The sequence below is a fragment of the Blennius ocellaris genome (genome assembly GCF_963422515.1).
Source record: "Blennius ocellaris genome assembly, chromosome: 2".
Lineage (NCBI taxonomy): Eukaryota > Metazoa > Chordata > Actinopteri > Blenniiformes > Blenniidae > Blennius > Blennius ocellaris.
The window spans coordinates 6,747,508-6,772,156 of NC_137651.1; the positions used below are offsets into that span (position 1 = coordinate 6,747,508).

A 24,649-nucleotide genomic window follows, 5' to 3' on the forward strand; every position below is an offset into this window, starting at 1 on the left:
CCAATTGTAATGGAGTATGAGGACGAGAGCCAGCAATTTTATATGAACAGCCAGACAAATATCTGTAAATTAGGTTTATTTAATCAAAATGCTTGCAGGTGATATGCTTCCCACCTTATTTACTTAATTTACATTTTCTTTTAGCAATAACTATAACATATTTGGTCTAATGAGATGAACGCAGCTTCCTTCTTGCAGTGTCGTTTTTGGAAACTCCCTCAAGTGCCACAGAGAGGAGGGACGGATGTTGCTCACAACCAGCCGGCTGCCAGTTGCTCAAATCTGATCTAACATTTTGAAACTGCTGGGTTTTTGGTTATTGGGGGGGCTGCATTTGCAGCATTGCTTTTTGTTGCCGTGTCCACATCTACTTTTGTATATGTCAAAGCTGAGAGAGATAGCGAGATAGACAGACAGACAGACAGACAGACAGATAGATAGATAAGCCACCATAGAGCGATAATATACGACAGTGAGGCGAGCTCAGTTTGTAAGCAGATGTGCAGGAACACAGACAAAACACTTAAGGGCCTGAATTTGTTGAGCTGGGAGAGAAATTATTAGTATCCGACAGCCACACAGTGATACACTGTGGCTGCTGTGGGCTGAGCTCGCAGCGTGCCAGCCACATTGGCAAGAGTGTACCACAGCAGGAGTTTTATGTTATTTTGTTCAGATTCAGTTTTATTCTTGGAAACAGTTTAAGAGGAATGTGAATGAAAGACTGCAGGGCAGTGATGCATTTGCTCACATACATGGGGGGGGGGGGGTCTCTGCAGCCTGAATTATGAAGGGATCAGTTCCAAGTGTGGTCTGTCTGTGTGTGTGTGTGTGTGTGTGTGTGTGTGTGTGTGTGTGTGTGTGTGTGTGTGTGTGTGTGTGTGTGTGTGTGTGTATTTAAAAAAAAAAAGAAAAAAGAGAAGGCAAGACAAGACACGTTCAAGGCCAGTATGGAAACGAGGGGCATAAGTGGATGGCAGGGGGATATGTGGTAATTAAGAGAAAAACTGTACGGAGGTTCACAGCGTGGGGGGGGGGGGGGGGGGGGGGGTGTCTGGCTGCATCTATTTCAGGGCACCACACTCAGACGGCAGTGGAGCAGAAACGCACACACCAGAGAGTAGGATGCCATATAATCTGAACCCGTACACAATCAATAAGGCAGCATCAGACGGCTGCATGTTTGAGGGCTTTGGTCGTTGACCCTGGAGGGAGCTGAAGGTCTCTTGTTCGGGGAATAAAAAAAGAAAAAAAAAAAGAAGATGCATCACAAACAGCCGCAGCTTTTGTTGTGTGTATGTGTGTGTGTATGCTGTCATCAACATCCATTAACAAAAAAACAACAACACCGAGCTCCACGTTACGCGCTACAACTTGATTTAGATATAAAGTTGCTCTCTAGTTATGAGGGAAGCTACACACACACACAGAACCAGGCTTTTGTTTGTTGCTGAGGTGTTTGTACAGTAGATCGTAACGTGATTTGACGTGTGACGGTCGCAGCCGCTGGACAGATGCACGTTCATATCGATACAAAAACAAGCTAGCTGCTAATGTCGGCTAGCGAGGGTCTTTTTATTTATTTATTTATTTCCGTCAATAATTCTCCTCCTCAAACCTGCAGCATCAGCCGCCGAAGCCCTCCATCCACAGCGTGAGGTTACCGTGAGGTTATCCGCCTGTCATTGTCTCGTTACGAGGACCGGAGGAAACATAACGGACTCCCGGAGAATCACTCACCTTCCTCGGCGGCGGCTGCATTTTGGAGTCTTGACATGAATGAGTATTTCCCTGGTGAGATGTATTGTAATTCCGAGAGGAGATCCAAAGCAGTGTGGCTTTAATATTCTTTCTCTGCTCCCTCTAACGCCCCCCCACCCCCCCACCCACCCCCCCCCAAAAAAAAAAATTAAAAAAGAAAAAAAAAAGCCTCCCTTCCAGACGACAGGGAGGAAGACGGGAGTTAGATTTGTACTCCGGCGGCCATGATTGATGATAAATGGCTGATTTAATACGGAGCAGGAGCTGACGCCGGACACTTGTGCTGGCTGCTGCCGCTACGAGAGGACTGGTGTGTAGTGTACTGTTGTGAGGCGGAGAAGAAAAAGCAGAGGGGAAAGGGATGGGGGGGGGGGGGGGGCGACTGCAAGCTCAGCTCGACGGCTCCACGGTGCGGCGAAGCGCGAAACGGCGGACACGTGTAATGGAGAGTTATGCATCGCTGCTGATAAATGACCCCCAACAGTCAAATAGAGCCCATCTGAATCAGAATTTACTCCATAGAAGAAGACAACTCGAGTACAATAAAGAACCATAATTAGCAATAGTGCAAAAGGATTTGCTTATTTAGGAGGAAAATAGGTATTCAAACTGTATACTTAAGTGGAACTACTTTTCGATTATTCTTCCTGCCAATAGCAAGTAAAAGTACTCCTCCACTGCTGCAGGAAATATTCAACAAATAGACATCGTAGTTTCAATCACAAATGGAAACGAGGAAAATCGACAATTAAATGATGTGAAAATGGGAACTTCCCATTGGTAAAAGTGGGACGTTTCAGAGAACTAACAGAAACTGATTTGATATCACTAATGAGTCACTCTGTAATTAAAAAATAACAAAAAACAAAACTGAGTATGCTTACTATTGTGGAATTTTGGGGGGGGGTTTTCTGTAAAAGAATTGAACTGAACTGAACTGAATTGAATTGAATTGGACTGAATTGAATTGACTTCAACAATGGCAAAAAGGAACAGTAATGACTTAAAGCCGCAAGATTTGCTTATATAGGGAACAAAAGGTTTTTTTTCCCCACTCCCAGAGTGTCTTCTCCTTGAGCACCTGCCAAAAGAGCACTCTGTATTGTATTAAATAACACTCCACAATCACACTTTATTTAGAGCCGTTTGTTTGATATAATGAGAGGGAAATTGGTTTCTGGAACACTATTTAGTGGATTTAGTCATCAGACTATATGTGAGGCTTCTATTTTGCATGCTACCACCAGGGGGAAGCACTTCTCAGCAGCTCAGCAGAACTCAACATAACACCGGTGGCGGATAAGAAAAAGCACTCAACAAAAATCCATCCTTTTTGTTTGGATTTGTTGGCCCGATGTTAACAGTAACCAGGACTGACGCATCTGAGGATGTGTTATGGGGGAAATAAGTTAACTCTAAGGTTGGTGGCCACTTGAAAAAAGGATGATTTTTATTTGACAGAGCATCAGCTGAGGAGACTGCAATCCTGCATAGCAACAAGAAAACGCAGTCGATCTAAGAAAAATCGATCGAATATAGCTGGAAGAAAAGGACAGAAAACATGGTGAGGGCATCAACGTCACAGGGGAAAAACAAAACAAAAAAAAAACACTGATCATACTGAAAAACTATAGTTCAAGCTCAGCTTGTTTGAATTAAATCAGAAATTATATACCTCCGCTGTAATAGGCTGGAAGTGAATAAAATACCCTAAATCCAAACAACTTGTTACAATAGTCCCAGTGCTGTCATCTCTTTTCAGCATAATGGAAATAACACAAGGTTAAATAAATAAAATAAAATAATGCAGAATACCATATTCCTCAAAATACTTACAAGTATACCCAATATTATACCAAGCCTGGTATTGCATGCTTTTTAAAATCCTTTATAATAATTTCTTATCAGGGAAATGTTTGTACAGCGAGGGGTCAGGCAGGTGAGGAAAGAGGTGAACAGTCTGACTGACTCAGGTGAAGTCTTATGGATTTGTGATGATATATATATATGCATTTTATTCTACATCATAAACAACTGTGGCGCAGTCAGGAAAGAGACGTGAAGCTGCAAGGTGTGAGGTAAGGGTTCCAGATGGATTAAAACCACAACACACAGCAGGTCAGGATTGGTGTTGACTTGCTGTTTATTCAGTTTCAGTTTATTCAGTTCCAGTACACTTGATTTTAGATATTCAGATCTATGTGTCAGAGATCCATCTCTCATACTTTCAGTGAACCAAATGTTTCCAATATCAGGAAGTACAGACAGTTACTGGTGTAATTAGCATGCATCTACATATGGCATGCTGTAATGCTGCTCCATAGTGATAAATAAGTCATGCATTAGTTTTAAAATGGGCCTTTTATGCTCATCGGCTTTACCTTGGACATGCATCACTGTGAAAACATAAAGGTGGTAATGTATGAGAATTTTTACATCTGCAAATCAGTTAGTTTGAGTCCTAAATCTGTATGTAGCCTTCATATTTAACCATTTCAAATGCAAGAGTAAATAAATATATAACATCATGAAATGATGTAGTGGTGTAAATTGAGAGAATCACAATCAGAGGAAGTCATAGAGGGAATAGACACATTAAATATTTCTTATAAAGTGCTGAAGTACATTAATTTGTAATATGCTTCAGCACTTTATTACATGTATTACATTATGCCATATTGCAAAGTATGAAAGTTATAGGAATATAAATTATAATTATACAATTCAGCGCTTGAGAAAATATGCATATTAACTAAACATATTGCACATAGCCCCGCAGCATGACAATAATACTGTTTTACTATGTACTGGTTGGTCCCTTGTCTTAAATGATTTTTGGTTGAACAATTGAACAATTAATCATACATTCTTCAGTGTAATCATTAAGATATTAAATAGAATTCCTGATGGCCTCGGTAGTGCAAAATAACAACACTTAATATTGTACCTTATCACTTGTGTATCATTTAGTTTACAATGAAAGAGAAATAAAGTATATCAAAGTAATATCACACACGATAAGTCAAGGACTAGTCATTGTACTCTCATTAGGACTGATACATGTTCTGTTCCTAAGTTATTTTGATCCCTGAGATCATTATAATCTGGTAAAAGTTAAGACATTTTTCCACAAATTATTATTATTATGGACATTTTTATTCACACTTGTGGTACAACACTAATTACAGTTAAATTAATATATTTGAATAGCTGGTTTTAGATCTGGGTTGTCTTGCAAAATGAGACAATTGTAAATATCTTATAATAACAGTATTAATGTTGAGCAGACACCAGATTTGACACAATAAGTGAAAGGGCCAGTGTTTGATTCGTTGCTTTCTGCATGCTGTGCTTCAAGGTTAAGGGCCAGCTAATCATTGATGTGCAGTTTGTGGAGCAGGTAAGATATTAAACACTCTTTCTCACCTCTCTCTTCAGTCGCCACTAACACTTTCAACTAACACACACACACACACACACACACACACACACACACACACACACACACACACACACACACACACACACACACACACACACACACACACACACACACACACACACACACACACACACACACAAACAGGCTGCCGCTGCCACCAGAGGAACATGGCAGAGATTGGAGTTGGCTTGTTGAGATTTTTGCAGAATTATGTGGATTCATGTTTTCTTTCATAATCTGACCAATGAACATCTTTTCCTTTGGCCTCACCAAGGTAAGTAATGATTTTAGAAAAGCACACACACGCACACACACACGCACACACACGCACACCAATAAATCGATGTGTAGTGTACATGGTTGCTACCGAGAGATGTTACGTTTTGGTAATTTTGAACACCCCTTGTGTCTCAATCTGCATGCAAGGCTTTCTGTAGTTTGCTAGGAACACAAAATATTATAAGTGTGAATCAAGTAGCCTGTAGTTTACAGTGTCAAGAAGGGATATATACACATTACAATACAGCCGAAACGCAGATGTCTTTTATGGTGTGTAATAGGAACACACCTGAGCCAGTTACAACTTGTTTTGATGTTCCATTCATCTTAGAAAAAGTGGAATAGAGACAATTAGGCTTGGTTCTCAAGCCAGCCATTTGCTTTATGTGATTCCCTTTCGTACAACAAGGTGTGCCTCATAACACAGGTTGGCTTGTATGAGGATGACCAGAGAAATCCAGACTCTTTGTATGGCAGCGTTATCGGTCAGTTCTGATTGTGATGATTGTGAACTCAGTATGTGTTTGATTTGTTTGTGAATCCTTTAACAAAAAAAAAGTTGCTGTTTTGAATTTGACTATCCACATTTTTCTATCACTTCAACTGAGGAAATTAATATGAAATGCTGAAAAACAACATTTCCAAGCCTCAAGCCAACACTGAAATACCTATGACAGTAGTTTTATTTTTGTAACATAATCAGAAGTTCATCTCAAAAATGTGTTTGCCTTAACAACACTAGGGATAAACTAATTCAAAAATCTAATTTCTTTATGCTCAGTGATGTCCACTGTGAAGTTGAGAGCATTTCTGTGTACTTAGCAAGGCTAAATCTAATTTCTGTATATCATAATGTGTTGCATTTGACCACAAGTGCCATAAATCGCATCACACTGCACCGCATTGTATTGGATCACATACGGGACTGTGTCACATACCATATTGTATTGTATCATTTTATCACAATATTTTATGCTACAACATATACTATTGTATCACTTATTGTATTTGATCATATATTGTATCATATTGTATGTTATCGAATCATGTCATATCATATGCTATTGCTTTGCATTGCATCTGTTATTGTATCATACTGTGCATGGTCGTCACTTATCATGTAATATATTATGTTGTATCACATATGGGCTCTTATTGCAACAAAATGCATATTGTATTCACATTGCACATTATATGGTTTCCTGTGTAGAGCTTATTGTATTAGAACATATTGCAACTATTCACAGCAAGATGCAAGACACATTTTCATCCCTGATGATGCATCCAAGTTGCACCCGTTAGGTTAGGGTTGGTTCTCACAACCATCCGAACACAGGCAAAGCTGAACGATGACCCCGGACACTGATCAGCTCAAGAGTTCATTTAGTGAATCTTAGTGATGAAAAGCTTGTCGGGCACCAGATAGTATTATTAACCTTCGAAAGTTGAAAATCCATAATTATTTGAATGATTTCTAGTTTTTAAATATTCAACAGGTTGAGGTGGAAGCCTCTTTTTTTTTATCTGTTTGACAGAGGGATCATTAACATCGGAGCCTCTGGGCTCGCTGCTAAGTAAACGTACAGGCTGCAGCTTGTCAGATGAGCCCACGTATCTTGTCCAACGCTTTCACCAATCCAAGTGCTGCAGGAAGGCGTCAAACTTCAGAGAGGAGCCCGCCCGTATACGCACTCCTTCAGTGTGAGAAACCTCAAGCGCTTAAAAAACTTTTGTGGACATTCTTGTGTAGCCAAATGGCTGAGTAGTAAATTGTGCTCGCTTTGGGATGGCATGCGCACGGCAGGTCAGAAGAATTTGAGACGCGACTGGAGGGGCTGCTCTAACTCAGGTCTGTTGTCTGTTAAAATGTTCAGCCAGCAGCTGCTTTCAAGAGAAAGGGGCGCAGAGACAAATAGTTCAGCCTGAAAGCTATGTTAGAAAGAAGGTTCATCAGTCAAGAGGGGACACTAGTAAGTCTGCCATCTTCAGTTCAGTTTGCCTGCTGGGTTGTGTTTTTAATGCATGATTTGTTGAAACATGAGCTTGTCAGGTGAAGAGAAACAGAGCACTAATGTTCCATGCATGCCGAACGAGTGAAGGGGAATGTTTGGAAAAAGATTTCACTCATAGACGATTCAGAACTACAAAGCTTCCATCTCTTTCTGTCACAACAATGAAAGTTTTTGGCAAATCATACCAGATTTGGTGTGAAGCCTTTGCATGAAAACATATATTTGTCACACTCAGTGGACAACAAACTCTCTACTAATAGGCTTACGGGGATGTACTCCAACGGTGTAAAACGTGTTTTGGTGGGCTGTGAGCTAAACCTGTTTGGTCAGATTGTGGAAGCAAGCCCCACTCATGCTTGATGTGTGCTTGTTTAACTATGAGAGACAGAGAACCTGCATCTTGTTTGTATCTGCACACACATGTTGATCCGGAAACAAAAAAGATTGAGAATAGTATTTAATTCTAACATTAAAGGCAACACACCCAAAAGAGTATTCCCGTATTTCAGTCTATCGTTGTTTTCTCACTGACTGAACACACCCACGCAGAATGAAAAGGTCAGATATTTCCTGGTTTTAATGATCTATGACTTCAAAAAGGAGTCAAACCAGAGAGTGTAAAACTGAAGACAATATCTCAACGAATAGTCCAGTGGTTCTCCACCAAGGGTCCAGCATCCCTTGTGCTTCTGCTTTAAGGCTGTTAAAAAAAAACATATATGAGAACTCGTTTTTAATGTTCATACACTGTACACGTTTATATTTCATACAGGGTGTCCGGGTCCACTGGACCCAGAGCTAAAAAAAAAAATAGTGTGGAAATTAGTTTCTATGTACTCTCACTCTCTTCTCATCCTCTCTGGGCCTTTGTGTGTGCGCGTGTGCGTGACTGTGTTTTGTTCCCGCCCCTGCTGTTCCCACACTAGGTTGAAATATTGTTGCAAAGTTCAAACACTAACACCCGTCTGCTCTCACACTCCCACAGATTTCACCGTCTTGTTTTGCAGTAACTAATCTTTATTTTCCCGTCCTCTGTCCCTGCTGTAAAACCTTGACTTGAACGTCAACAATGATGAGTACCTGGTGTTATGTGATTTGTTGGATCGTACAAGTCTCTTCAGGGAAACTCACGAGTAGTTGTGTGGCCAGAGATCCTCATGGGTCATGACATAACAAAAGGAAGGGTGGACAACATGGTTCTCTGCTTCCCCGACCTGCAGCACCCCCCCCCCCCCCCCCCCCCCCCAAATGTATACTTGGTGTGACACAAAGCCTTTGCAGTGTGGTTATAGGATGAGTATTGTAACTTCAAGCTTTATATGCGATGGACTTGATCTTCCACACTTTGAATGTCCTGCTGTAGAATCGAGAACAGAGCGTGTCTGCCTGTGTTTGGCTTCACTGTAGTGTTTCACCATAGCACTCTTGTGATCTAGCCCTGTCAAATGAATAAAAAAATGCTTGGAAACACTGTGTTAGGGTTAGCACTTGTGGGCGATTTGCACGATCAACCGATTGCACTACGTGAATAAGGAATCCATCATTTGCCCAAAGAGCTGTCAATCATGATGCCTAACCCTAACCCTATCCCTAACCCTAACCCTATCCCTAATTCTTAAAGCAGGCTGTAAACAGAGCAGATCAGGACAGATTTCTTTTTTAATCTCGAATAAGAAATCTGTCCACTCTTTTTGCAATGTCAGCCGATATAATTTATTGGTCCTAGACAAAATATTCTGATATTTCATGACTTGTTAGCGGTGGTCCCAGATTAAAATGTATTGATCGGGCCTGTCCAGAACTGCTTGTGATGGATTCATAGCTCAGTGACCAAGAGGAGCAACGCACAAAGTCACATGACCTCTGTAGACTGACAAAGGAGAAATCACGTAGGATATCTACTGAAAAAAAAATCTGCAACGATCCTCTTTTCTCTGTTTGTGGCAACCTGGTCCAGGACCTGGGGAGAGAGCAGGACTATCCATGATTTGTTTGTCCTACAGTAGGTGCCATCTACGGATTGCTTGTGCAATCGGTAGATGGCATCCTTTCCTAGTTTCTCCCGATGCCACTGTCTTGTTATCACTCTTTCATGCTCTTTCATGTTTGTGTGTTTGATGTAAAATAAAAATGCTACCTATTCATACTATTCTCCTTCATATCCAATTTTTTCTCAGTTGTTCTTGCAAGCAACATGGCCTCCTTTGACAGCAACAAGACCAGCCAGACCAACTTCAGTGCCTTCTACTGCCAGTTCGACGAAGACTTCAAATACATCCTCCTCCCCGTCAGCTACGCCCTGGTGTTTGTGGTCGGCCTGGCGCTGAACGCCACGGCGCTGTACGTGATCGTGTTCCGCAGGAAGCGCTGGAACCCGTCCACCATCTACATGTTCAACCTGACCGTGTGTGACACGCTCTACATCCTCACTCTGCCCTTCCTCATCTACTACTACGCCGACGAGAACGACTGGCCATTCAGCGAACCCTTCTGCAAGATCATACGCTTCCTGTTTTACACCAACCTATACGGTAAAATACACTCAGCAGACCTGAACGTCACAATAAGACAGGAAATACTGCATATATGAGGAAATTACTTATTATGGAACAAAAACGGTATTAGCAGTACATTATTAGTGATTTGGCAGCATGATAAACAAAAAGATACAATATATTAAGATGTGGAAGAATAAGCTATTAATTAAGTGTAATTAATTTTATTGCTATAGTAAATTTATTTTCATTTGTATGTCGGTCGCCTAATTGGGTAGAACAATACAGAAATCCATACAAAAAAATATTGTGGACATAAATACAAAAGAAAAACTACTTGGATGGGATGAATTAAACATGAAGAAATAGTGAGGCAGTTTATCATCCATGGCTTTTTAAATATGTTAGAACTGTTTGTCCGATAAGCTGTTTTTATTTTCTTAATCTGGATACATGCGCTTTTAATTTTAACTCAAGCACAAAACTGAATCAAATGGTCTACTTGAACTAGAAAAGCCCTGTAGTATTTACACGAAATAAGTAAACGAGCTGTATGGCATGCGGGCTGAAATAACACTGCTGTGTTAAAGGAATTGAAGATGACAAGAGTAAAAAAAAAAAGCATCATTTAAATGTATCATCTAGTCTGTCCTCAGTCCAATCACAACATAGCAGATTGATTAGTCAACTCAAGACAGTTCTTGGTAATTACTGACTACAAAAAACCAAACTGCCAAAACTCTTGGGTGAAATTCAACCTGTTGGAAATGACAATCGCTCACTACTGCCATCTGATGCAAAAAGGCAGCATGGCGTTCCTGCGACACACATTAAATATTATTCATCACTCCGATAGGTTCAATTCTGTTCCTGTGCTGCATCAGTCTGCATCGATTTGTCGGCATCTGTTACCCCGTCCGTTCCCTCAGCTGGGTCAGCGCTCGCCGGGCCAAGCTGGTCTCAGTGGCCGTGTGGGCCTGCGTTCTACTCTGCCAAGCGCCCGTCCTCTTCTTTTCACGAATCAGGTGACTTACTTTACACACCGTTATCTTCTCTTTCAACCTTTCTTTAAAAGTTTCTCAAATTGGGTTTAAATGTAGACTATTGATTATTATGGCCAAGCCTATTAGCCAAAGGTCTCATTGAAAACCGACTTCACTCCGAACACTTTCTCCTCGCTCAGGCACAAGGAAAATGGGCGAATCTGCTACGACACCACCAGCCCGGAGCTCTTCGACGACTTCTGGTGTATAGCTCGGTGGTGTCTGTGATCATGTTTGCCCTGCCCTTCATGGTGGTGATGGTGTGCTACGGACTCATGGTGAGGAAGCTTCTGGACCCCGGGGCAGGAGGCGAGAGGGGAGGCCGAATAGCCTCGAGGGCCAAACAGAAGTCGGTGAAGATGATCATCATCGTGCTGGCAGCGTTCATGCTGTGCTTCCTCCCCTTCCACCTCACCAGGAGTCTGTACTACTCCTTTAGATACCTGAGGCAGGTCAACCCAGCGCAGGTGAGGACCAACACTTTGCTTGGACAACAAATCTGATATGGGTAAATTCCTCAATGTAAAATAGTTTGATGTGTTCACCAGATCAGCTGCAGTCTGTTGGAGGGTTCCAGCATGGCCTACAAGGTGACCAGACCTATAGCCAGTGCTAACAGCTGCGTGGATCCCATCCTCTACTTCCTGGCCGGGCAGGACGTCCGCAGTAACCTCAACAGGAATCACAAACTGTCTACAAGCAAAGCAAAAAAATGTAACCAAAGCTTGACGACAAAATTCTGATCATGTAGCTGGAACTATCTGACACAAGACCCGTGGGGAACAGCTGAACGTACGTCTGAAAGAAAGCCTTATACGTTATGAGTGGATGTCTGCCAATCATCTCACGAGGCTGATACTGTAGCGTCACAATTACGGTACACTGTCGTCGTTTTCACTGAGACTCGCTGAGCTTGATCTGCGAGTTCCAAGCAGAATTCAGGGTTGACATTTACACAGTTCATTCATCCATTCTCTATAGTGCTTTAACCAATTCATGGTCTCTCTCTGTCTCCCTCTCTCTCTGTCTCCCTCTCTCTGTCTCCCTCTCTCTCTCTCTCTCTCTCTCTCTCTCTCTCTCTCTCTCTCTCTCTCTCTCTCTCTCTCTCTCTCTCTCTCTCTCTCTCTCTCTCTCTCTCTCTCTCTCTCTCTCTCTCTCTCCTCTCTCTCTCTCCTCTCTCTCTCTCTCTCTCTCTCTCACACACACACAATCGCACACAAGTGAGCAATTTAATGCTAGCCATTAACCTCATATGCATGTTTTTGGAATGTGAAAAGGAAACAAAAGCACCCACTGTAAACCCGGCCATGCACAGGGAGAACATGCAAACTCCTCACAAAGGCTCCAAACCGCTGGTCCACAGACATTCCTGCATTCTAAATACACGTTTGAGTCATGTGGAACACCTCTTACTGAAGGTATTAATACCCTTTAACTGATTTGTGGATATAATAGAGGTGGTGCTTTAACATATGAGGTGCAAAGCTTCAACCACTGAAGGTGAACCTGTTTATCGTTTTCATTTCTCATGGACTTTTTCTTTGAATAAGAAAAAAAATAGATTTTTTTTCCCCCCTCACCTCTGGCAGACATGGAGGATCGACCAAACTGTGTTTCGACTCTCCAGGATGCCTCTCTGTGTTGATTCAAAACAAATGAAGGAAATTGAAACGATGTCTTTGTAACACAAATCCTCACACTGTGTGTTGATATCGTTTTTGTACGTCCTAAATCAGAACAATTAGAGAAATAGATTTTTTTTTTATTGGACAAGTGCATCTAAAATAGAATACAACGGAAGATTTTATTCAAGTCAATCTGTGAAGCTTCCATATATTTTAGGATCAATGCACATACAATAAATCACTTGAAACCCGTTTGTTTCATTTCCTTATTTAAGCTTATAAAGCATGAATATTGAAACCAGTGTCTCAGAATATTACATTATTTGATGTGATCAAATGTTGCTCACATTCTTAACGAGAGGCTACAGTAAAAACCACCAGTTACACGGGAGAAAGCAGTTCAACAAGTTTTACTGAACTCCAAGTTGCCGCTGACATCACAACTATTTGCTCGAAGTTTGGTTGGTATTTAAGAGAAGAGTCATTATTACAGCGAGTCGAAGCAGAAGTCCGCGCTGCCATAACTAACCGCTTGGGGGCGATATTACATAACTAACGTTACAAGCGATGGGTCCAAACCCATTTTCCAAACATTTTTAAAACTGTGAAAAAAAACAACTTAGATAATTGAAAAGTTCGTGGTGAGCTATTTCACCAACTTTAACATATAAACAAAAAAGTTTAGGAATTTGGTTTACTGTATGTGTCAAAAAAGGGAAACATTTTGGATACAATACAGTATTAACATTTAATAATTATAAACAACATGGCACTTCATTAGTATTTTGATTTGTATGAAGTATAAGCTTGAATTATTGATTATGTATATAAACATATTTAATAATTAATTTGATTTAAAAATGTGAAATTTCACTTTAAATAATTGTACAATCACCATTTTCGTTCTCATACACAGCAAGTCAGACAACATTTAAAATACACCTCTTGCTTTATTTCAAGAAAATAGCATCATACAGAGAAAACATAATATATAAATGCAAGCTACAAAGCAGGTGAAATGAATGTTTTTCTTTAACCTTCCTGCCAGCAACACTCCAGCGCAAAATGTGTAATAAAACTAAGAATAGTAAGAATAGTACTAAAAATAGAGTAAATGAAAGCACGTGGCCAACCTCTGCTCATAAATATCCTGCTGGCCAGACGTGTCGTCACATTCCTCTGAACAACAACATAAGAAAAGATGAAAATGAGCAGTTAAAAAGCCTCCATGATTATGGTACATGCTTTAAAACCCACAAGGATGTAAACTAAAGCCAACATGACTGTGTGACTTTGAGGCTCTTTAACCGCTAATTCCCTGTCGCCACTAGCTGGTTATTTAATGAAGCTATTAAAAAAAAAAAAGCTTACATGTATGTGTATATTTGTGTGTGTATATTTATGTGGAAGTGTTTTTTTTTTGTTTGTTTTTTACAGTTAAGCGCATTGCAGAGCTGGAGTCTGGCTACATGTGTGTTTGTATCCATGTTCATGATGAAAATGGGAACCTGTATGAGTTGCCCGCCAAAAAAGAACAAGAGAAACACTGAAATGTTGCATCGAAATGATGGGAGAGTGACACGTCATGTTGACTTTAATCAACGTGGTGCACGTTGGTGTGACAGAGTTCCCTAGTTTTGGATTGATGGACTACAAATGTCCCTCATGCAGTGCTGCTTCCTTGAGCATTACACTGAAAATATAATGCATTACCTCTTACATTTTGTGTTCATAAATTATAAAAGCCTTGCATGGTATCGTAGTTCTTCTTTTCTATATTTACATATGTACATATATTTACAAGTTGCTCATCAGAAAATCTTTCCTTTAGGGTTCATAATTTGGCTCGAAAATAACAACATGAAAGATTAGAAGAACTGTGGACTTAAAACTAACACTAACCTTCACAGAAGACTTCAGGTTATTCATGTTTGTGAAAACTGCATCAGCATAAACTTATTCATTGGTTTTTATTTTACTCGTCTGGCCCAACTGAGACAGAAATTGATCCGCGTTTGTCCTCGGAAAGTTTCACACCCTGTTTACAACAGAGCAAAACTGAGATAAGACATTAAACTTAGAAAGTATCAGAACACTAAGTTATATTGAATTTAATACGTACTGTAGTGAACACGTTTTGCATGATGAGCTTGTTTATGTGGCACTTTCACTTTATCTAACTAAACTAATCATACTTTATTATTCTCACTGGGGAAATTCTTTTTATTATGCATTAGCCCCATGCGGTGGTGCGGCCACTTGACAGCGCTCCAGGTCGCTGATGGGGGTCAAAGGTCACGCTCTGTGCACTGTGGGATTTGAACCTGCGAGCCTCTGATCGTTAGGCTACCACCGCCTCTTCTCGTTTCTCACACACACAAATGAGAGTTTGTCCCTTTTGTCAGCAAAGTTGTCCACAGAGTTTTTTGCAAATCTGTGCTCCAAACCAGAAAAAAACAAGTTGTGATTCACAATTAGTGTTTATGCGGATGCTGTGTGTGAGTGGGACGCGGTGGGAGAGCGCATTTCTATGTCCATTTCTCGAACGTCAGTTGCTAACTGTTCATCACAAAGCAGCTTCAACATAAATGCATCTTCTCAGCAGCAGTGTGTGTCAAGCACGACTACTTCAAAGGTTTTTTTTTTTCTTCCCCCAAGGTAATAATAAATATATTTTGTGTGTGTGTGTGTGTGTGTGTGTGTGTGTGTGTGTGTGTGTGTGTGTGTGTGTGTGTGTGTGTGTGTGTGTGTGTGTGTGTGTGTGTGTGTGTGTGTGTGTGTGTGTGTGTGTGTGTGTAACTAGAAACAGCTTCTTCCAGCATGCAGAGAGTCTGGTTTCCTCAAGTCACGGGTGTGAGACCTCTCTCCGTGCCAGGGGACGACGACGAGGTCGTCTTCAGTGAGGTAGTGTTATCGTACAGCGTCTCTTCGCCTCTTCACCTGCAGAGGCAAAACACCAACGAGCTGCTCAATAATACATTGGGAGGTAATGACATTAGCACCACTGCACGGCACGCCAGTCTCATTATTCCTCAATTTGACTCATTTTGAAGCGTCATTTTCCACTCGACAAGTTTTCTATTAAGTGCAGGGCGCGATGAAACTAAACTTTTGACAATAGGCAGGCCTGGATAATTACGGTTAATAAAGCTCGCTCAGCTGTGACTGACTACAGAGGGTGTTGGCAAACGTTCATAACCAGTCAACCGGAAATAGAGGAAGCTCATTTCCCCAAATCTGTTTAGAGAGACCGATTAACTGATTGCATTTCTTTCCTCAGAGAAATGCACAGCATTGCCCGGTGCTTTCTATAGGAACATCTAACCGCTTAATTAAATTAAATCAACTATGTAACCTGCACATAAAATCTTAAATCTTTTTGAGGGTCTTAAAGTTTTGTTTTTTTTCTTGTTTTGAGAATCATTTATGATGCAAGAGCAGAATTTGTAAGATTATAAATAGTGTTTTATTATTTGTATGTTTTTTTGTAAAACATGAATTTCTTTATTTGACATGCACAATAAGTTAAATTACTATCAGAGACTGTTTGATGCCAGTTTATCTTTATAGACCATTTTGTACGTGTAAAAAAGTTGTTTAAAGACCTCCAAATAACAAATGATGCACCTGGACCTTGGTCACATTATTGGAATTGATATAAACACTGACATTGTGCCACTTTATTTTATCCAATATTCTAATTGAAATTAGTCTTTCCACCACTTATTTTAAAGAATTTCTCCCTTTTCTAAAGCCAAGATAATTTTTCTTATTTCAAGACATCTTAACAGTCAACAATCTTACTGCACTGGCAGATAATTTCACTCGTTTCTTGTCGGAATCCTCTCAAAAAAGGGTATTTATTTATTTATTCCTTATTTTTAGACAGTTCATTTTTTACAGCACCTACCACTGATGACTGTCTCAGATCCACATAAAAAGGTTAAGGTTATAACTAAGAATGATAGCATGATCAACAGCACATTTAACCAGTAGTATTTGAATGAGTGTGTCGTACTGCTCCCTGAGTGCAACAACCACAAAGTGAAACACACAAGACACATAAGATGTCAGTAAAGCAGAGCTGCCACCTCACACTTCAGGAATGAAACTTACTCATTCACGCCGTCCACCTCAGACCAAGATGTACATTTTGAAATAATGCTGGATTTCCTATATGTTCACATTAAATCATAAATTACTTTTGTTGAAGGTGCAAGAAGTTCAAACTATTATAGGTATCTGCAACCAGTTATCAATGTCTTTTGGATCAATTTTGTCATAATTACATTGATTAAATTCTATGTTATTAAAATAAGATTTGTATCATTTAGTTATGTTTTTTTAGCCCGACTTCCTCACATCCTTTGACCTGTGTGATAATAAAATCTTTATGAATAAAACCATGAAGGTCTAGATGAGGAATTGACTCTTTGCACAATAACAGAAGTATTTCTTTTTAATGCATGAGCCCATTTGAATCTTTTTTCCAAACATGTAAATTATGATGCAGTCAAAAACAACACATCTGCTTCATAAAGTGCATGTGAAATTCATGTTTCAGCATAAACTCCAATCAATATTTTACTTATTCTGGTAGAAACGCATGATATTTCGTATTTTTTAAGGCTTTAAACTTTTAGTTGTTGAGGCACAAAGTGTTCCAAAATTAACATTCAAATTGAGAAAGAGAGAAATAGAGACTAATTTGATTGTACAGTACCTCCTTATGCCTGATGATGAAGAGCAGAAGTGTTTTCCTCCAAAGAAAGAGCTCCTCTTCTCATGGGTTGATGATGATGATGTATTCCTAGTTTCCACGACGACAGGCTTCTGCTCAGGGATTTGAGCGACCTGAAATCTGTGAATGAAGCAAATTATGTCACCATGACAGCCAAAATAATACGAAACATGCATCCAGGAATGTTTGGACATTCTGGGTAAGAGTCCTGAGAGATAATCACCTCTAATTATATCGGTATTTTTTGTTTTTTTCATTCTCCCTGAGAGGACATTTGACTGTTCATCAAAGTCCTCAAATTGACAAAAGAGTAAACGTATGTGCCAAGGCCATTTTAAAGTGAGCAGCATCAAACTGACATACCTTCCCACAGACAGCACCGTGAGCTCGCCCTCCTTTTTCTCCTTCGCTTCACCTCCGTCCACTTTTTCAGGGACAGTTTTTGGCACAACAGCATGCGTCAGGTGCGTGTCGGCGAACACGCCGCCCAGCAGCGGCCTCCTCTGCTGGTCGGTGGCGGCATCCCGCGAGGGCAGGAGGAGGGACTGCGGGGGCTTCAGTGGATCTTTGAGGGAGTCCAGGGGAGGGATGAGCACAGGCGGCCATTTTCTCTGGGCGCAGCGGGTGCAGCGGTAGCCGTGTTTGGGGGCCAGGCCCGAGAGGCCGGAGATGGTGTGGAGGTGGGACTGATGGGGGCAGAGCCGGGGCAGGGAGCGGAATGCAGATAGGGGGGACAGCATCGGGAACCTGAGAGGAAACGGAGGTGATCAAACCTTTTCAATCCACCTCAAAGAAATGTATTTAAAATCCAAGTCAAGCACAGCTCACAAGCACCGAGTGAGAATCAACACAATACAATTCTTCCTTCAGATTGAATCCATTTAAATATATTTAAACAGCACCGATACCGACAAAGCCATGATATGGTTGATGTGGGATTTCTGAAAGTATTTACCATTGAAATATTTTATTACTGAAAGCTGCACGGGGCAGTAAAATCATGTATCAGTTGAGGTCTGCTGTTTTCAGTTTGGAAGATATTCATACACAAGCATTTATGACAGTTAACGGGCCTGGATGACTGTTGCACTTAGTTCATTTCACTGTTTTACATCATTTCATATTACATTTACAGTTATTTAATTGTAAATGATTTCAGTAAAATAAAAATTTAAAAGTAATATTACATAAAGTTGTGTTGTGCATCCTGTACATGTGGAGAAAAAGTGTTCACAGCCTGTAACTGAAGCATCATTCATGGGATTATTTACAGCTGTACTTTTCCCTTTGGTGCATATTAGAGCACTTACAGTGAAACAAATTCAGCAACACTAATGTAGATATCCAGTTTTTTATGAAGAAATGGCTTGATGTGACGTTCACAAAAATACTGATCATATCTGTTTTTTTTAAACTAGAATCACTAAAATTGTAGATCGCTAACACAGATAATAAAAAAAAAGATTGATCACTTTTAGAAGTATGGAAAATGGCTTTCGTGTTGGTCCCACGTCCCAAATAAGTTACAGGTTTTAAAATATCACAGCTTTGCTGTCATTTAGCATGAATGTCTCATCGCAAAATCAATTCGATGAAATAAACTCCCCGTTTATAAACTTCAAACTCTTTAGTTTGTACCTTCTCTTTGTTCTCCAACAAAGAAAAGCAGGGCCAAAGAGATGAATGCAGCTGTGTGTTCCTGCGTTAAACGAGCCTGTGCATGACCTTTAGTGACGCCCCGCTAAATCCACACACACACACACACACACAGATGCGCACGCACACAGAGAGCTTTCCAGAAATGTGTGTGTGTGGGTGTGCCTGAATGCTTGTGAGTATAAAGCTCACATGTGACGGCAGCCACAGACCTCGGAGACCCTCTATTGTGCGTATTGCACACGTAGTGAAGCCGCTTGGCTCCTGTTACCATGAGGTAAATGCAGGAAGACAAACGGTCAGCACAGCTTACGTTACAGGAGAATAAACATCCAAAGCAGACTGGGAACTGAGGTGGCGACTGTGGCATGAAGCAGGATGTTGGTGGACTTGTTCAATTAAATTCTGACTACCTGAGCAATTTTTCACGCCGCAGCCGACATCCCGCACCCCGACCACAACGACACTCGGTCGTGTAAATGGTGTGATTTGAAGCTGTGTGACAGTCAGGAGGCTCAGTAGCAGACGGGGCGGTTAAGCCTGATGACTAAATAGTCGGTACGACTGTCACTTCAGGTCTGACTGACTTAGTGACAAACATCAGTCTTCTTCACCAATAACCTGTGGACTTCACTATGTAAAGTCTGTTGGACATGTTTTTTTTTTTGGGGGGGGGGACAACACAAATTGCTAATGAAACTGTTTCATAGGCACTTGATTGTCACTTATGTGTTTTATTGCCAACTACAGCACACATAGCTGATGCTGCATACTACTTTTCTTTAGTTGGTATTCTGTTGTATTTTCATTTGCTGTCTTCTATTTACCAAATCTTCAACCACTTATTTTGAAAGCACCCCTTGATGGTGCATTCATGAACTTGTGTTCAGATACTGTCAGGTACAGCAGCTGACAAAAAACCCTTTTTCCCCCCCAAACAATTGTACTTTATGACTGTTCATATGAGAAATACACTGGCTTTGGCGAAGGAACCACTGTGGCGCGTGGTTTGCTCGACTCACAGTGAGATAATCCCTGGTTTGATTCTGGGGGCAGTTTTGTAGTTAAGCTGCATATTTAATCTGCAAACTTGAAATTTCCTCAGGATTAATAAAGTATCATCTATCTATCCATCTATGGAGATGGGTGGCAATTTAATGAAAACACTTGTGTATGAGATGGATGGATGGAATTGATGGATTGGTAACTTCATAGTCATAACCTGTGATTTGATCTGCTGTTTTCCTCTCAGGTTTAAAAGGATAAACAGTGGGAATTCAAAGACACAAATGTATACAATATCTTCAAAAACCTGGAAATACAGTACAGTAAATACATTGATCATTATCTGTTACACCTACCGTGTGCTGAGTTTGCAATATTGTGTGTGTGAATGTGTGGTCACGTACTTGATAGAGGAGCCTTTGCTGATGGACATCTGTTTGTTCTCGTACTCGAGCAGCAGCTCCTCCAGTGCAGCAGCATTTTCTGAAACACAAAAAAATTAAATGAGACTTGACTGACAGTTTGTCAAAAACGCTTTGCCTAAGTAGAATGTTTATTGAACGATGATGTTTAGTTGAGTTTTTCCTCATTCTAAAGTTGTTATTGCCGAGGCTTCAATGGGCAATAAAAAGCAGAAAATGTGAAAAACTGGAAATATCTTGTGGTTTTTATATATAGTCTGTATCGATGTCATAACATTATTTTATCAATACCCAAACTTATTTCATTGTTTGTGTCCTTCACTCTTCAAATAATATTTGTTCTAAAATAGCGTATTTTCACAAAAACATTTTTTTTAAATCATCTACTGTTTCTCATAACTTTTGATAAATAGCACCATCATGACCTCCATCTTTCCTGCTCCTGCACTCTTTCTAATTCTTTCTGCCACCAAAGCCAAACATTTCACTTTTTTATAAAACTGCTATAACTGAAAGAAATCAAAGCACTTTAAGATCTATGAGCCAAGTCTAAGAAGATTCCTAATTCAACTAGGACCTCCATTCTCCTAACTGTCACAGTTTTTCTTTGGATGAATAAATCAGAGATGTGCGTTTGAAGAACCAGGGACTTGCTGAGTTTCATCAATAAAACTGCGTTCCGATCGTGAACGTTGTTTGTCATCTGTGACTAAGGAGACGACATGAACCCTCAGTGAGGTGGAAAGGCTGAGAGGTGCTGAGTAGGCCACACCAGAGACACGCTGTGATGTCACAGCGGTCTCGTGTTGCCGCCCCATAAACCACCAGAGAAGAAGTGACTCTGGCCACAAGCACATGAGTGACATCAGTGTTTGCTTAGCACGCACCTTTCTTCTCAGTGATGAGGCGAACCAGGACGCTGATGGTGTCTTCATTCAGGTCATCAGGGATGTAGGGACAGTTGGCACCTAAAGCAAGATGAAAACAAAGGGGGGATAAATCCCAAAAATAGTATGTGAAACATGCAGTAGATACATAGAGACATTCTGTAGAAAGAAAAACACACATGTTGCACTTAAGCAAACATACACAAACATGTTAATCCAACAAAAAGTCACAATATAAAGCAAATTAGAATGGGTTGTTTCTGTTTATCAAATTGTTCTTAACTAATGCCATGGATGGGGAAAAGTTCTTAATAACCTCCGTCATCAATTTGATCTGTCTCACTTTCAACCATGAGGTTACAAGTTCTTCCTTTTACTGTGGTTCCTCGAGCTATGGTACCCGTTTCTTATTGTCTTTCTACATTTGCCATGTAAACGCTAAAACACTGGAAATCACTTGGAAAAGTAACTGACTTGATTTACTTTAAATGGCCTTGGAATGTCATGAGCTAAGCAGTCAGCCCTGTGAGCCAGTCTAATGACTGACTGGCTTTACTTTTTACATTCAGGTGAAGGAAGATGCTCTATGATCTGGATGGTCAGTGGTTCAAGAGAGAAACCACCTCAGAGATTAATGCCAATAACATATTTGGGTCAACCAAGTAATTTCACTCCACTACTTTTTCAAGAACTGAATTCAAGTAGCCAGTTTTATTACTAACTTGCTTCATCCAGCTTGCAAATCATCTTAAAATATCTGTTGGTCTTGTGGCTTAATGTGGGTGACAGTGGAACAATGAGCTAGTGGGTCTGAAGGTATAAATAGAAGAGACCGAGTGTCACTCTGTTGAAGTGATGCTGTTATTCTCATGTTAGCAACAGCCACTGTGGAGACAGAGCTGCTGTTATGGTCCAACAACAGTCGGAGGCTGCGTACGGAAGAAAGACAGAAATACAAGCACACAGAGTCACTCCCGTATGCAGTCACGTATGTCCAGAGTCACCTGGCTTTAGGGGGTCTGGTACAATGCACACCCACATATAGACCTCTGTGTTTCAGCAGTGCAGAACGTAGTGCAATTGCTGAGTGAGCTATTCCAGACCCCCGTCCGCCCTCATCACTAGTCTCTCAGTGCCTCTCTGTGCAGCGCTATAATGGGATGGAGAGGGGGGGGGGGTTGTCATGGTGGCATATCTATTCTTCACTGTTCAGTCATCCACATCAATTCCTATCTGTCCCATCATGTCCTGGGTCACAAAAATCCCCTCGGTGACATGCACCACATGAACTCTGAGAGTTAAAAGTGTGTTTTAATCCAATAAATACTTGTGAAGATGTAAGCATGAAGGCCTTATATTATAACGCCTGGCTTACGGATACTTCAGTAATTGTCATTACATGAATGTTATTAGGTAATTATTCACTAACGCGTTATAATATCCACCCCACCGCTGCCAAATTGACTTCCTCTGGGATTAAAAAAAGCATTTCTATTCTCTTCTAGACACAAATGTTTTCATCACTGCTTTCAGGGTTTTGATTTATGCGCTTTAAAAAAAAAAAAAATCAGTTTGCTGACACAGAGGACTATAAAAACAGCTGTCTTGGAGGTAAATATAACGATTGCTGAAAATGCCCTCCACCCTCCATTGCATAACGGGACCCTGCTCATATTTCTTGCATTATCAGCTTTACAGTCGCATTTTTTGTTGGTTCTCCTTAAACCCGACTGTCACGACGTTCCCCAGTGCAGTCTGACTTTAGCCCTGAGCTCATCCTCGCTATAATTCATCCCCACGGGTGTTCCTCCTGAGTGGAGATGAAGGTAAAACTGCTGGGGGAAGAAGGTCGTCTAACCATCGCCAAGGATTATTGCATAACAGCAGCAGCAGCAGCGTGAGAGGAAGTGCAGGACAAAGTTTTAGCAGCGAAGGCCTCCTGCTGCCCTCTTACCACTGCTTTACGCTTAATTCTTGAAATGTCCTGTCTAAAAACTCGGCCAACTTCTTTCTTCCTCACAAACTTACCCGACAGCCTGCTGCTTTCGTTGCAATTTCTCAATCGCTGTCCTGCCTCACTTCAATAAACACTCACTAAGCTTATCGGTGTCTCACTGCTGTGCAGGGAGACAGATAGATAGGAGGAGAGGGCAGTGAGACGGTGGCCTAAAATAGCCTCACTTCAAGTTTGAATGGTGTCTTTTGACTTATAATTGAACAATGCGCCAATATAGCATAATCGATGTGTGCTCAATGTGATAATGTTAATTGTGCAGAATTTTTAGGAGCCTGAATTCCTTCATTTACATAACTACATAAGGTATGCAAACAGAAAGGAACAGAAAGTCACACACACACACACCTTGAGAGTACCCTGTAGGAAATAAACAACAACATGCATACACTGGGGGAACATGCAAACTCCACAGAGGAAGCCCAGAACTGAACCTCAAGATGAGAGAGCCAATCACCACTTCACTGTACTTTTCCTAATCATACATGTATTAATCACATTTAAGGCAGTCAGTACGATTGTTATGTGAACATCTGACATACAGTTACTTGCATGCAAAGACACTTTTGCTTTTTTAAAACTTAGGGTGGGTGAGGAAAGCCGAAGAGCAAAGGAGCTTTACCAGTCCTAAAGGAATCAAAACAGTGGAAGAAAATAACCTTGAGACATACAGTAAAAGTCTGGGGACACCACTGAAATATTGATGCGGCGGGGAGAGGAGAGATGGATGGACAGTGTCATGTTCAGAGGAGCAGGGACGGCAAAGACACTGGATGAATGGAGAGCAGAGGAAGTGATAAAAGAGCCACAGGAGAGGAGGGGAGTTCTGGGAGTTTCCCTTTGATGCCAGAATGACTTGAGTTTCAAAACAAAGAGGAAGGAACTGAGGCAAAGCTCGACGCCAAAAGGCAGAGTTTATCCACAGAAGGACTGAGACGTAAATCTAAAACTCAACATTACTTATAGAAGCTGAATGAATCAACGGTTTGGCCATATTAATCATATTGGCCAAACCGATAAAATTTAAGCTTCTTTTTTAAATACTGACAAAATCAAATGTTTCATGTACTTTAAGTGAATAAAGGTAAAGGTACATTGAAAAAAACTCTACATTTAAATAAATGTTTCTACACAAATCTAGAACAAGCTGAATTTTAGGAAGTGAAAGAATACGGCAGCATCTCACGTCACAGCACATTGTTAAAAAAAAAACTATATAGACGTATAATTTCACTCTCAAACGCAACATGGCTTGGTTCTGAATTCT

General features: G+C 40.7%; 3 protein-coding genes across 3 annotated transcripts in view; 1 reads left to right on the forward strand and 2 right to left on the reverse strand.

Moving 5' to 3' along the window:
• Window positions 1–1,874, reverse strand: part of fchsd2 (FCH and double SH3 domains 2) — a 68,148-nt gene extending 66,274 nt beyond the window's left edge. The window contains exon 1 of the mRNA XM_080510072.1: window positions 1,741–1,874. Within this exon, the coding sequence (XP_080366198.1) occupies window positions 1,741–1,761 (21 nt within the window). The 5' untranslated portion in view covers window positions 1,762–1,874. The remainder of the gene's footprint in view (window positions 1–1,740) is intronic.
• Window positions 1,722–11,775, forward strand: p2ry2.1 (purinergic receptor P2Y2, tandem duplicate 1; the record flags this gene model as incomplete). Its single annotated transcript, XM_080505717.1, is given in 6 exon segments — window positions 1,722–1,794; window positions 9,672–10,025; window positions 10,846–11,014; window positions 11,173–11,231; window positions 11,234–11,499; window positions 11,581–11,775. Coding segments are annotated over 6 exon segments (1,062 nt in total). The 5' UTR covers window positions 1,722–1,775.
• A 1,812-nt stretch (window positions 11,776–13,587) lies between these two features.
• The window catches only part of relt (RELT TNF receptor), a 32,197-nt gene continuing 21,135 nt past the window's right edge, over window positions 13,588–24,649 (reverse strand). The window contains exons 7-11 of the mRNA XM_080507056.1: window positions 21,369–21,449; window positions 20,464–20,542; window positions 17,762–18,145; window positions 17,381–17,518; window positions 13,588–15,597 (exon numbers count right to left, since the gene is read on the reverse strand). Coding sequence (XP_080363182.1) covers window positions 15,594–15,597; window positions 17,381–17,518; window positions 17,762–18,145; window positions 20,464–20,542; window positions 21,369–21,449 — 686 coding nt within the window. The 3' untranslated portion in view covers window positions 13,588–15,593. The remainder of the gene's footprint in view (window positions 15,598–17,380; window positions 17,519–17,761; window positions 18,146–20,463; window positions 20,543–21,368; window positions 21,450–24,649) is intronic.